Genomic DNA, 13,718 nt, shown 5'->3' with positions numbered 1-13,718 from the left:
TTTGGTCTCCAACTCAATCTACCACTTGAATTAAATAATGAACTTAATTGAATTGAGTTTAATTAAATTAAAGTTGTACAGATTGACGAGTCAATTGTTAAATTTTTTAAATAATAAATTTTTATTTAATTTTATAATTATTTATTCTCCAACAACCCTAAATATACTCCACTTTGACAATTGCTATAATTAATAAATTTTGTTAAAGCATCCCTACTCTAAAGTAAATTTATGATATTTTTAAAAAATATTATATATATTTTCTAGTTTCTTGTAAAAAAATACTTAATTTTAAGAAATAATAATATTAAATAAATCATTATCTTATTATTTTTTTTATAATTTAAAATTAACTTTAATTGAAAGAGATATGAAATCCAAAAAATTCAATTAATTTCACATGGAAGAACAGTTGAAATGACTGAAAAATAACACAAAAAGACCCAAATTATTATTATTATTATTTTAATAAACAAACATAAAAATCTAAATTAAATCTAAAAATAGGGAATTATTATATTAATAGAAGGGTTGAATTAATGAAAAACTTTTCCTTTTTTTTAATCTTTTTTTCCCTTTATTGCCCTGTTTATTATATTTGTCGGATAATCATGTTCATAATATATTAAAATGGATTACAAAAGTTTATAACAATTATTAATTAATTAATTACATTAATAATTCCCATTAGGGTAAGCTTATTCCTTTAATTTTATTATTTTTTTATAAGTAATTTAATCTTATATTATTTTGAACAAAATAGTGTCTAAAATAGTTCTAACCATGCCTAATTTAAAAAATAAATTAAAGAGTTTATCGTATATGGATAAAGTTCCTAATAACTTTATTGTTATGATTCACTTTATAAATGTTACAAATAATTTGATCTAAATCATTTATGTTGAAACTTATGAGTATGAGTATCCAATATAGTGACTTCATATAGTATTAAACTATGAAATATTTAACCTCGTTATAAAGTAATCTTAATCCTAATGAGTTGTGGACTCTTGTTCGTGAGTTCACTTGTATGGTTTGAATTTTGTCGCTGATTCAATCAACTTAAGTTTGAGACTTGAACAACGAGACTTCATTCCGAATTACCTGAAAAGGTTATGTAGTTTCATAAACATGGCACGCACCACCACCACCAATCTCCTAAATCATCAAGAGCTCTGAGATGCAATTTGGTGGGTTTGGGTTCCAGAAGTATTGGAGTTCTTCATATATTCATGGGCGATCTCTAACTTCAGATCCACAACTTGCTTGAACTGTAAAATGAGTTATCAACTTTACCATTTATTTACAAGAAACGACGCCTAAAAGAATAAGGAAATCAGAAAAAATGCAAACCTCAAGCATTGCGCCAGCTTTTATTGTGGACTGCAACATACACCATTTCTTAAAATATACACCTGCGTCCCATAAAAAAAAAAAAAAAACAACCCCTTTTGTTATAATTACGAGACCCGGAAAAAGAAACCTTAATATTTGGAGTCGAGAGGATTCAAACATCTGACTTCTAAGCTAAGAGTATATCCTTTGATCGGTTGAGTTATGCTCAAATATGTTACTTTGTCCTAATAGTATTCTCTCAAATTACGTGCCATCAATTGAGCTATGCTTAGTTACTTTGTCCTAATAGCTACTAGGCTCAGATGGGTTACTTTTTAATCATAAACGTTTATAATTATTGAAAAGTTTCCGTTCTTGTAAAAGAAAAAGAATGCAAAACTTACCCGCTTTAAAATCAAGAGAAGAAGAATCCTCGGCGTTGGTCTCCAACAGCCACCTACTATGGAGCTGAAGCAGTAGAAGATACACAATTAAAACTATGTTCTGAAAGTATGACCCAAATGAGAAGATGATAATATGGTTGAAGAATTGATCACCTCAAAGTAAGACCCAAATGGCACATCATGCGCCTTTTGTATTATCTCAAATACCTACAACACAGGATGTAAAACATATCAACTACCCAAAACACAAATGGTACATAATTGACAAAAGAAGAATAAAGAGACGCGAGTGAGAGATTTTTGGAAATGAGTTTGAAAGTAAGAATGAGAGAAGTTTTAAAAGTAACATTATTTAACTATAAGCAAAATGCAGCCACGACGACTTAAATAACATATAACTTTTTGGCTAGGGAGAATTTGACAACTCGTCGCATCCCCCTATAGTACATTTTGATGCGATTTAGGTCTGACAGACCTAGACATGATTTCACCGAGTAGTTGTACAAACAGAGAATACAATAGTAAGTCAATACAACATGAAATTAAATAAAGGGTTTTGCGTTGCATGAGCATGTGGGCCACAGACAACATGCCCTGGACGAGCATGACCGTGACATTTAGCACCTAGGTGCATGCCTCACGAACCCTTTAAAATGCTGGTAAGAATTTGATCAAAGTTGAATGCAGTGCTTAAACACCATATATACAATATTTTAGGCTAAATAATAATTATTAAGAAAGAAAATAAGTAGGCTAGCCATACCAACTTCTTCTTATCTTCAGATAAAACTGCATGGTGACACTCTGTCATTGCTGTGTCGGGTGGGCACATGGGATTAGAACAAGGAGATCTATATGTAACCTCTCTGACTTGACCTTCATATTCATCTGCAGCATGCCACTCTCCCATCTGAATACAGAAAAATTAAATATAAGGCATTATAAATGCAATCAATGAAAGCCCAAAATTATTTCACAATTAAGTTCCAGTTTAAAACATGATCTATGTAACAACCTAAGTCCACAGCTAGCAAATATGGTCCTTTTTCGGCTTCCCCTCAAGGTTTTAAAACAGTTATGCTAGGGAGAGGTGAGAGATTTCCACATCGAATGTTTTGTTCTCCTCTCCAACTTATGTGAGATCTCACAATCCACCCTCCTTGAGGGCCAGCGATGACGCTAGCACATTGCCCGGTGACGGGCTCTGATACTATTTGTAACAGCCCAAACCCACCGCTAGTAGATATTGTTCTCTTTGAGATTTCCTTTCTAGACATCCTCTCAAGGTTTTAAAACGCGTCTGTTAGGGAGAGTTTTCCACACCCTTAGGAATGTTTCGTTCTCCTCTCCAACCGATGTGAGATCTGACAATCCACCTCCCTTGGGGGCCAGCGTCATCGCTAGCACATTGCCCGGTGATTGGCTTTGATACTATTTGTAACAGCTTAAACCCACCGCTAGCAGATATTGTTCTCTTTGAGATTTCTCTTCTAGGCTTCACACCCTTATAAAGAATGTTTCGTTCTCCTCTCCAACTAACGTGGAATCTCACAATCTATCACTTCTTTTTATAGAAACCGATGACCTACACTTACAGTAGTGGCACAATCCAAAACATAACTGTTCCGGCTGGAATCTCACAATCTATCACTTCTTTTTATAGAAACCGATGACCTACACTTACAGTAGTGGCACAATCCAAAACATAACTGTTCCGGCTTAGGAAGCTACATCTTCCCAAAGTAAAGACCGAGTTTCTAACTTACAACTAGATTTGTCTCTTTTCGTCTCGAAGCTAAAGTATTTGTATAAGTTGATCCATCACTCAACAGCGTAGTAAAGATCTGCTCAGGAGTGCAGGGGAAAACACCCTGAAGAAAAAAAAGGAAACAAAGATTGAGCTCATTGTAGGATAATGGTTCACAAGGTCTTGATGCTAAAAGAATGATGCGTACGCTGTGTATGCTTGTAAGAACTTCCTCTTTAATAAAAGCCTGAGTACTTTTATTTTTGCACAAATTATCAGCGCTGATCTTTTCTGCTGACTCTGGTTTCTCCTGAAATGAGATTAAAACCAACAAGCCTCAAGAACTAATCATCCAGGCTTACAAGAATTGTGATTGTTTGTTTAAACACAAACTTAAGAAACATGCCTTCTTCTCAGCTTCCGGCATTTTATGGAAGTTCTTCAGTGCATGCTGTAAAGCTCCAACCGCATGGTTCCTATTCCAAAATGATGTAAACTTATATCCAACTCTACCTGAAAATGGAATGAGACAGTGAGGAAAGATATTTACACCGTCAAACCACCACCAGGAAGCTTAAAAACTAAGAACAGTTTCATCAAGGAAAGTTGACAATTGACAAGCTTGAGATATGTGTTAGGATTGCACAACGATGCACACACTCGATCTAGATGAACACAAAGAACACACAAAGAACGAGAGAAAATACAAAGAGAAATATTAGCTAAAGATTGTATTGATCACACCAGAGAGAATACAGAAAATGCAACTAAGAAGGTACTTGCCTAGAGGGTATATATGGTTTTAGATTACTATATATATCTTTTAACAAATATAACTACCTACTAATATATCTTTACCACATATATCTCTACCAGATTTTTACTATAAATAGTCCCGGCTCCATATCCCAACAATATGTGGTTTCATTTCATATTTTGTACTGACCATCAGGACTTCCCAACAGAGGTACACCATGCCCATCAGCACCCATGCGAAGAACAATTGTTACAGCAGGATTGATGAATGCATGTTGAGTCCCTCTTATCTTTAATCAAAACAGATTCCATCAGATAAGCACAAGAAATCTCATAAGAAAATGGCGAGAATAGTATGGAGAAAGAAAGAGGGAGACAGAAAATACTTCATCAATATCTCCTAGGGGTATAACCACCTGTCAAGAACAAAGAAAATGAACATAAAACTGCTTGGTTTAAGACAAGAAATTGCCAACAAACATCAAAATTAAGCCATTCTTAACCTTGATTTGCTTTGATAAGATGTTAGAGTGGAAGCAAATGTGCCGAGCAGAGATGTAGATACGACCATGGTACAAGAATGATCTCTCAAGAGCACAGGAAAAACTACGATCAACAACCTGAAGGAAAAATGATGTCCCTTAGGTATCAATCAGTTTCAAAACAATGGTAGTTTTAAGAAAGAAACTAGCCTCATCAGGTAGAAGCTCAAAGATTGTCTGAAGAGGCCCTGGGTTTTGATGAGCCAATGTTAGCTCTGGTTTGTCTAAACCTCCAGCATAACCATTAACTGTGCTGAAAAACAGTCACTAAAATCTATAATTTTGATATGAAGAAAGATCCAAAAGATAAGTTGAAAATACAAAAGGTACCTTCCGGCATTGACTGGCAATTTTATAGTTTTGATGTAGAGACAAACCTAAGAAGTTCATGTACAAATTTAATCAGTCTTTTTAATAAGGGAAAGGGGCATGAATGCATACTAGGAAGAAGTAAATAATATAACAAAAACAAGCAAGAAGTTATGAATGAGCACCTGCCCAGAAGGAGTATCCAATGAGTACCACACAGCACCCGTGTGGCCTTCACATTCAACTGTAACAGTAACTGAACCAAGAACATCACTTTTCCAAACTAGATCCCGATGATAAATTGTTACATTAACCTGTTAGATAAAGGGAAAAAGTATATGAGTGGTATGGAAATTAGGTGGTCACTATAGTTTGAACTATTCTCACTGAGTTCTTTTATTTTTTTTACAACTAAATGATCATTAATGTGAAATCTCACATGGATGGGAGAGGGGAAGGATAAGGTTGTGGAAACTTCTCCCCAGTGAATGCGTCTTAAAGCCTTGAGGGAAGCCTAGGAGGGAAAACCTAAAGAGAACAATATCTGCTAGTGGTGAGTTTAAACCATTACAAATGGTATTAGAGTCAGACACTAAGTAGTGTGCCAGCGAAGATGCTGGCCCCCAAGGGGGTGGATCGTGAGATCCCACATCAGTGGGAGAGGGGAACGAAAAATTTCTTATAGGGTGCCTCTTCCTAGTGGACGAATTTTAAAACCTTGAGGGAAAGTCCAAATAAGACAATATCTGCTAGCGGTGGGTTTGGGCCATTACAAATGGTATCAGTGCTAGACATTGAGTAGTTTGCTAGTGCGGATGTTGGCCCCTAAGGGGATAGATTGTGAGATCCCTTATCGGTTGGAGAGGGGATGAGGGAAAACCCGAAAGAGAAAGCCAAAGAGGACAATCCTTGGATTGAGTGATCACAATTAGGCCCACCCAAAGTGGTTAATGTAGATTGATTTTCTCTCAAACTTCTCTCACTTTCTCTCAAACTTCTCAAAAGATTGTAGCAATAAGAAAGTATCTGTATATGCAGTCAGATGGTAGCAATAATGATAGCATCTCTATATCAGCATAAATACCTGGACAGGAAGCTGATCAACGAAAAAATCGAACTCCTCTCCCCACCTGGGATTCCTTGAACCAGGAATCATCGAACTGCTCACATAATAAAAATGCAACAATCAATCATATTCAATTCCAGATGAGAAATCTCATTTAAAATCCAACAATCATATTCAACAATTCCAGAACAGAAGCAACATGAAAATTATAACCTGAAGCGCTTTTCTGCACCACAGGTAATGATAACATATGGATCAGAAGTGCCATTTAATTTCGCAGCCACAAGATTCTTGGCAGCCAACAATTCCAACTGAAAAACCAAATGCATCGTCTAAGTAAAAGATTCGATTTCAACATGCAGTCTTCATCCACAGAATAAGAACAATCAACATACCTTAATTAGATAAGCAGAATCAGTTTGAAGGTCTCTTAAACCAGAGGTAACCTTGTTCTTAACGCGAGTAGAGAAGAAAATCCAGAGAGCAAAAATGAGAAAAAGAGAAGTAGCGAGAGTGATATTGATCTCCAGGCAGGACGGGAGGAGGAAATCGAGCGCCACAGCGATCGCCATTTGAGGCCTGAACTCGAAGTGGAGGAATCCCTCTAAACTTTCAATGGAGGGAATTGTAACCGCCATTTCTTTTATTCTTTTTCTTTCTTCTTCTCTTTAGTCTTCGTCTAAATGAATTTCATGACGAAATTGCCCTTCCAGCCAAACTCTAGTACTTTGAATATTGTTGGTAATTTTGGTAAAAAGTGAAGGGTATTTTCGGTAGAGAGGATTGAATTTTAATTAATACCTGGAGAATATTTTTGGTAGTTAGTTACCTTTCATCTGGACAAGGACCCACTCATACTTTTTTTTTCCTTTTTTTTTTATTTACAATATTTTAATCAGTCCAATTATTCTCACATGATTGATAAGTGATTCTGATCGGTATGAACAAATGTGTTTAATAGATTATACGGATAAAAAATATATTGGTTTAAGAGTTGCATCTCTCTCGACTTTTATTTAAATATTGGTCTGGAATTCATTCATTCATTCAATTTTCTTTCCTTTTCGAGTGGTTCTTTATAAGGGACTTTTGTCCCTTTTAAAGAAAATGGACAAATGCATGAAGGATTTTGAGGCATTGGAAGATAGTGGGGACGGGCGAAGATACAATGTATTTGTGCCTAAATACTCTAAATTGTGAAGGCATAACCCTCGTAAATAACGTCCTTACAGCACTTAATCCTACTCTAAAATAACTCGAAAAAAAATTATTTGTTTTTAGTCTGGTTTAGAATTTTGTTTATAATATCCCTAACATAATATCTGAAAACGAGATAATGAACTATTTTACATTATTTACTTAATTTTATATTAAATTTAATTTTTTTTAATTTATTTGGTAATAAATTTTAATAATTATCCTTAAATAAATAATTTTAATAAAATTATATAAACTTCTCATGGTAAATATTTAGTCGAACATAATTACAAATCTTAAAATAATTTATTAATAAAAGAAATTTAATATTTACTATTAATAAATATAATATAAATAATATCTAAGATTGTTTAATACCATTAAATTTTTTTATTATTAATAAATATATATGGGTGTGGAAATATTCGAGTTAAGGTGTTCCATCGAGTTTCCCTTACTTGATCGAACAACCCAAACTTCAGTTATTTCAACTACATCAAATGATCTTTCAAATTGGTCAAGACTGTTATTTCAACTACATCAAATGATCTTTCAAATTGGTCAAGACTCTCCCGTTTATGGGACTACCAATCTAACCAACCTTAACTTTTGGAGGGCTACCAATCTAACCAACCTTAACTTTTGGGTTAGTCCAAAAAATTTCCTCAATCTATCTCGACTCATGTACACCCCTGCTCAAGAAGGTGTTGGATCACATCATCTCACCATGCCCATCGGCTTTTGTCTTTAGTCGGTCAATCATCGATAACATCGTCATATGATCGGGTTATGAGTGCCTTCACATCAAATTTCTGTTCGTAATTAATAGAAAAACTAATGGGAACTAAAAAATGTTAACAAATCCAAATCTTTACTCTATTCGTAATTAAGCCCGAAGTCCTTGTTAACGAGTTACTGAATGTGGCTAGCAACTACCAAGGATGGAGTAAGACTTTCATAACTCTCTATCAAAAAAGAAAACCGTACCATTTCTAGACAATTTCTCTATAACTTTCTATCCAGGACCTGAACGCACTACCATGAAACGACTTAAACCTGTAAAAAGGACAATGTCAGCTTGAAGTGAGCTTGGGCTATTACAAATGGTATCAAAACCATACATAAGACGGAGGCCAGCGGGGTGGATTGGAGAATGAAACATTTCTTATAAGGGTGTGAAAATCTCTCCCTAACAAATCATTTTAAAATTTTTGAGGGAAGCCTGGAAAGAAAAGCTCAAAGGGAACAATATTTGCTAACGGTGGGCTGAGGTTGTTATAAAATTCATGACAGATGAGACTCGAGATATTAGAGTGTATCTCATATCCATCTATTGCTCTTTCCATTTTTTCTTTATAATTTTTCTGATTCTATAAATGATTATAAATAGAGAATTTCACCACGATTTAGGTGTGGTGGTTTCAGCAAATATTCTTATTAACAAAAGAAAGCCACCCGACAATGCAACATCCAGTAAGTTAGAGCTACCCGCCACCACCGTAAACAGTCGTTGCTCGTTTCCATCATCATCTACCTCTTCACATTAGTTTCCAAGCTGCAGCCACAAAAGTAAATGGAAAATTAAGTTCAAGAGTACTAAATTTGTTGCAAACACGAAACAGGAACAAAAGACGAGAAGCTTGCTAATTAAACAGCTTTGTGTCGATCGAAAAAAGTAATCGAGGGGTTAGCAGATCTTCCTAGTCCTATGATTCTGCAGATGCTGAAATAGAACGCTTGTTGTAATAGTCCAAACCCACTGTTCGCATATATTATCCTCTCTGGGCATTCCTTTATGAACTTCCCCTCAAGGTTTTAAAACGCGTAGGTTAGGGAGAGGTTTCCACACCCAAACACATTTTATCGAAGCATTCCTCTCCCTAACAGATCCCAAAAAGTTTGATTTTACAATGGAACCATCTTCATGTTTCATGTTTCATCCATTAGTATGATATTCAATCCAGTATAACAGTTCAAATCCACCACTAGTAGATATTGTCCGCTTTGGCTCATTACGTAAAACGAGAGGTTTCCACACCCTTAAAACGAATGCTTCGTTCCCCTCCCCAACCGATGTGAGATCTCACAATCCACCTCCCTTCAGGGTCCAGCATCCTCGCTCACACTCCTTCCTTCGTTCCCCTCTCCAATCGATGTGAGATCTCACAATCCACCCCCTTCAGGGTCCAACATCCTTGCTGGCACTCCTTCCTTCATTCCCCTCTCCAATCGATGTAGGATCTCACAATCTACCCCTTTTGGAGCTCAGCATCCTAACTTACGCTCCTTCCCCTCTCCAATCAATGTGGGATCTCACAATCCACTCCCCTTCAAGGCCCAGCATCCTCACTAGCACTCGTTTTTATCTCAATCAATATGGGATCTCACAATCCACCTCCCTTCAGGGCCCAGCGTCCTCACTGACACATCACTCAGTGTCCACCCCATTCGAAACTCAACGTCCTCGCTGGCACACCGCACCATTTGTAACAACCCAAACCCATCGCTAGCAGATATTGTCTTCTCTAGGCTTTCCTAAAAGTTTTTAAAACGAGTCTGCTAGAGAAAGGTTGCCACACCCTTGTAAAGAATGTTTCGTTTCCTCTCCAACCGTCTCCGACCGACGTGGAATCTCATATGCACTCTTTTAACTAGACTTAAAACTAGTCCAATAAACCAACCTTCATTTGAAGTTGCAAAGCATACATAGCTCTAGCATAGTGATGGGTTGCCACTAACCTTTTCCAATGCTTAACCAATGGCTTGACAGATTCAACATACCAATTGAACACAACTTTACTTCTAATACTCCAAAATTTATGATAAGGCATCAACGAATCCCATTCAAACACAACAAAATCGCATCAATTAGACATCCAGATTCACAAGAAACTCATCAAAACAAACCACCGTACCTGGAATATCCTGTCTAGGCGGAGCCGTAGCGTAGCAGAAAATCGAGCGTCCGATCATGGAGAGGCACGAAACCACAGCAGCGACATAGAAAAACATAACCAATCCAATAACCCAAGGCATCATCATAAAGCCGATGAAGAACGTAATCGATCCACAGAGCATTAGAGCCAAAGAAATCCCTAGAAGTAGCGACGCAAACCCCGCCGGAGTTATCTGCATCGGAATCGGCCGCCGCGACGACACGGCTGAAACCATCGACGACTGATCGGAAGACGGGATCGCCGAGGGGGGCGATCGGAGGATATTCATAACAAGAGAAGAAAGCTCGTAGAAAACACTCGATTGCTCATCTTGCTGCTGCCGTCGCATCATAATTCTTCGATCAAAAGAAAACCCAACAACGATTTATTGAAAGAATCAACCAAAAAGGATAAAATCAAAGAAATCCTTATGGAACAGGGGGGGCCGTGATTGGATTGGCGAGACTAAAACCCGTCAACAACAAGAACAGCAAGTGGATAGGTCTGATCAGCAACACTTTTATTTGATTCTTGCGACAATCATTCAACCCACAACTAAATACAATCACACACACACAAACAAACACACAGAACGGTGAAAACCCAAATCGAAGATTGAACTAAAACCCCATTTTCATGGTTCCCACAAAGTTCTTATTCATTTTACCTCGATTTTCCATTTGGATCGAGAGAAAACCGAAGCAGAAAAGGGGGAATTGAAATGAAAGGGATGATTCTGTGGATTACACGTAATGGAGACGAAAGGGGGAGTTGGGAGCTTATCTTGAAGGGATAACGACTGCCTTGCGCTCGCTTACCGACTTCTTCGCATCTGGCGTGTTGCGGTCAGTTTCGGGAGTTCGGCGGGGTTAAAAAAGATACCATTGGTGATAGTATGGAAACTTGGTACCTTCCTATTTAAATTTTTTCAAAAATCTCTATTTTGAAAAGCTTTATTGATACCTTCAATTTAAAAAAAAATAAATAATAATATATATATATATATAGGGACTTCATTCTACCGAGAATAGTCCGTGAATATATTAACTATTTCTTTCTTTTTCGATCGCCTGGAAGGGATAGGAAATCCCGAACCTCCATTTGAGAAAGTTTAGCTATGCCCACAGCTTTTTCAAAGGAAAACAGTCTTCTCAATCAGTCAAAAAGAGAAGATAACGCTAATAGGTGGAAGAAGAGATTCCCAGCTACTTACTCTAATAAGACTAATAGCCGTACCGCAGAAAGAAGGAAAACCTCACCCTAGGGAAACACGGCTTTCTTCTCTATTTTAAAAAGTTTATTGATACCTTCAATTAATATATATATATATATATATATATATATATATATATATATATATATATATATAATAAAGATACTCGTAACAATTAAAAATAATTTAACATTCTTAACTTTTGTAAAAAAAAAATTTAAATAAGATATCACTGTCAATATATAGATGAAAACAATCCATCTATATTTTATAGATCAAATAAGATATCACCGTCAATATATAGATGAAAATAGTCAGTCTATATTTTATAGATCATTTCCAAACATTTTTTAAGTTTGATGATAAAAAAAATTCAAATAAGTTATCACATCGTATAAGGGCGTTTTTGTAATTTAAAAAAAAATCTTAAAATTACATTCTTTAAGATACAAAAGGAGGAGAAAAACAAAATAATTGATACAGAAAGATAATATATAATTATGGGTAAAATTTGAAATGATTAAAAATAAAAATAAATTAAGATGGATTAAAATATGTAATTTGTTGACAATCATAGAAGTTCATTACGTAAAGCATTTTTTAATAATATATTATTGTTCAAATTTTCTAAAAATCAAAGAGATGACGTGTAATTCAAAAAATAAAAATAAAAATAAAATAAATTGGAGAGCATATAGAGAAACTGTGCATCTATTAGTTCATCTGGTTGACCCAACGATTAGCTGAGCTCACACGCCATGTCCACTTTCACCTTAAACCCTTTTTTCTTGATATTTTCTTTAACTTTGAACATTTGTCAGATAATAATTTTTATTTGATTTTAGAATGATTTACAAATGTACGATCAGATATTGAAATTTTGAGCCATATATATCGACATGGATGAATTCAAGCTACTGACATGGTTATACAGTCGAAGGATATATTCCCAAACTTCAATTTATAGCACGTTAAGGTGGAGCCCAATTATCAAGCATGAGTTAACCCATCGACTATAAAATTTAAAAACTAATATTTAAATATTTAGTATTTTAGTTTACTATAATTAATTAAAATAATGATATGTAATTAATATTCAAATAATTAATATTTAATAAATAACCTATTTATGAAAAAACAACAGATACAATAACATTATAAATATTAAAATAAATTAAATTAAAATTGGGCCGACAATTTCGTATCTAAATCTGGTTTAAAACCCAATTAGATATTTATGGCCCAAATGATCGTGGGCTCTGCCATCGAATCCTAGTCCAAGCTGGATCTTAAATTTTTCACTACTATTAAATTATATACACAAACCTAATGGCTCGTTATTGCACGAGACAAGTAAGCAACGCTCGTAAAAACGTTCACTTTTCTTGAAGCACTTCTATGAGATTGTTGACCTCAAACCTAATGGCTCGTTATTGCACGAGAGAGGTAAGCAACGCTCGTAGAAACGTTCACTTTTCTTGGAGCACTTCTATGAGATTGTTGACCTCAAACCTAATGGCTCGTTATTGCACGAGAGAGGTAAGCAACGCTCGTAAAAATGTTCACTTTTCTTGAAGCACTTCTATGAGATTGTTGACCTCAAACCTAATGGCTCGTTATTGCACGAGAGAGGTAAGCAACGCTCGTAGAAACGTTCACTTTTCTTGGAGCACTTCTATGAGATTGTTGACCTCAAACCTAATGGCTCGTTATTGCACGAGAGAGGTAAGCAACGCTCGTAAAAATGTTCACTTTTCTTGAAGCACTTCTATGAGATTGTTGACCTCAAACCTAATGGCTCGTTATTGCACGAGAGAGGTAAGCAACGCTCGTAAAAATGTTCACTTTTCTTGAAGCACTTCTATGAGATTGTTGACCTCAAACCTAATGGCTCGTATTGCACGAGAGAGGTAAGCAACGCTCGTAGAAACGTTCACTTTTCTTGGAGCACTTCTATGAGATTGTTGACCTCAAACCTAATGGCTCGTTATTGCACGAGAGAGGTAAGCAACGCTCGTAAAAATGTTCACTTTTCTTGAAGCACTTCTATGAGATTGTTGACCTCAAACCTAATGGCTCGTTATTGCACGAGAGAGGTAAGCAACGCTCGTAGAAACGTTCACTTTTCTTGGAGCACTTCTATGAGATTGTTGACCTCAAACCTAATGGCTCGTTATTGCACGAGAGAGGTAAGCAACGCTCGTAAAAATGTT

At 35.8% G+C, this 13,718-nt stretch overlaps 2 protein-coding genes across 2 annotated transcripts; both read right to left on the bottom strand.

Annotated features, from left to right (window-relative positions):
• Positions 1 to 1,075: 1,075 nt before the first annotated feature.
• LOC111790274 (BAG-associated GRAM protein 1) lies at positions 1,076 to 7,028 on the bottom strand. The gene is made up of 17 exons (XM_023671138.2): positions 6,555 to 7,028; positions 6,373 to 6,470; positions 6,178 to 6,253; positions 5,279 to 5,407; positions 5,115 to 5,161; positions 4,935 to 5,037; positions 4,746 to 4,862; positions 4,629 to 4,658; positions 4,433 to 4,532; positions 3,893 to 3,999; positions 3,695 to 3,796; positions 3,506 to 3,610; positions 2,503 to 2,649; positions 1,893 to 1,946; positions 1,740 to 1,803; positions 1,354 to 1,415; positions 1,076 to 1,271 (listed from the first exon to the last, which is right to left on the bottom strand). Exons 1-17 carry the CDS (start codon positions 6,795 to 6,797, stop codon positions 1,167 to 1,169), a joined length of 1,689 nt encoding a protein of 562 aa, XP_023526906.2. The 5' UTR covers positions 6,798 to 7,028; the 3' UTR covers positions 1,076 to 1,166.
• A 1,705-nt stretch (positions 7,029 to 8,733) lies between these two features.
• LOC111789701 (uncharacterized) lies at positions 8,734 to 11,170 on the bottom strand. The gene is made up of 2 exons (XM_023670361.2): positions 10,272 to 11,170; positions 8,734 to 8,911 (listed from the first exon to the last, which is right to left on the bottom strand). The coding sequence occupies exons 1-2, from the start codon at positions 10,642 to 10,644 to the stop codon at positions 8,895 to 8,897; spliced, it is 390 nt and encodes a 129-aa protein (XP_023526129.2). The 5' UTR covers positions 10,645 to 11,170; the 3' UTR covers positions 8,734 to 8,894.
• Between the last annotated feature and the right edge of the window lie 2,548 nt (positions 11,171 to 13,718).

Source organism: Cucurbita pepo, chromosome 3 (assembly GCF_057944985.1).
Source record: "Cucurbita pepo subsp. pepo isolate OVF chromosome 3, ASM5794498v1, whole genome shotgun sequence".
Lineage (NCBI taxonomy): Eukaryota > Viridiplantae > Streptophyta > Magnoliopsida > Cucurbitales > Cucurbitaceae > Cucurbita > Cucurbita pepo.
This window is presented reverse-complemented; position numbering and strand designations above follow the sequence as displayed.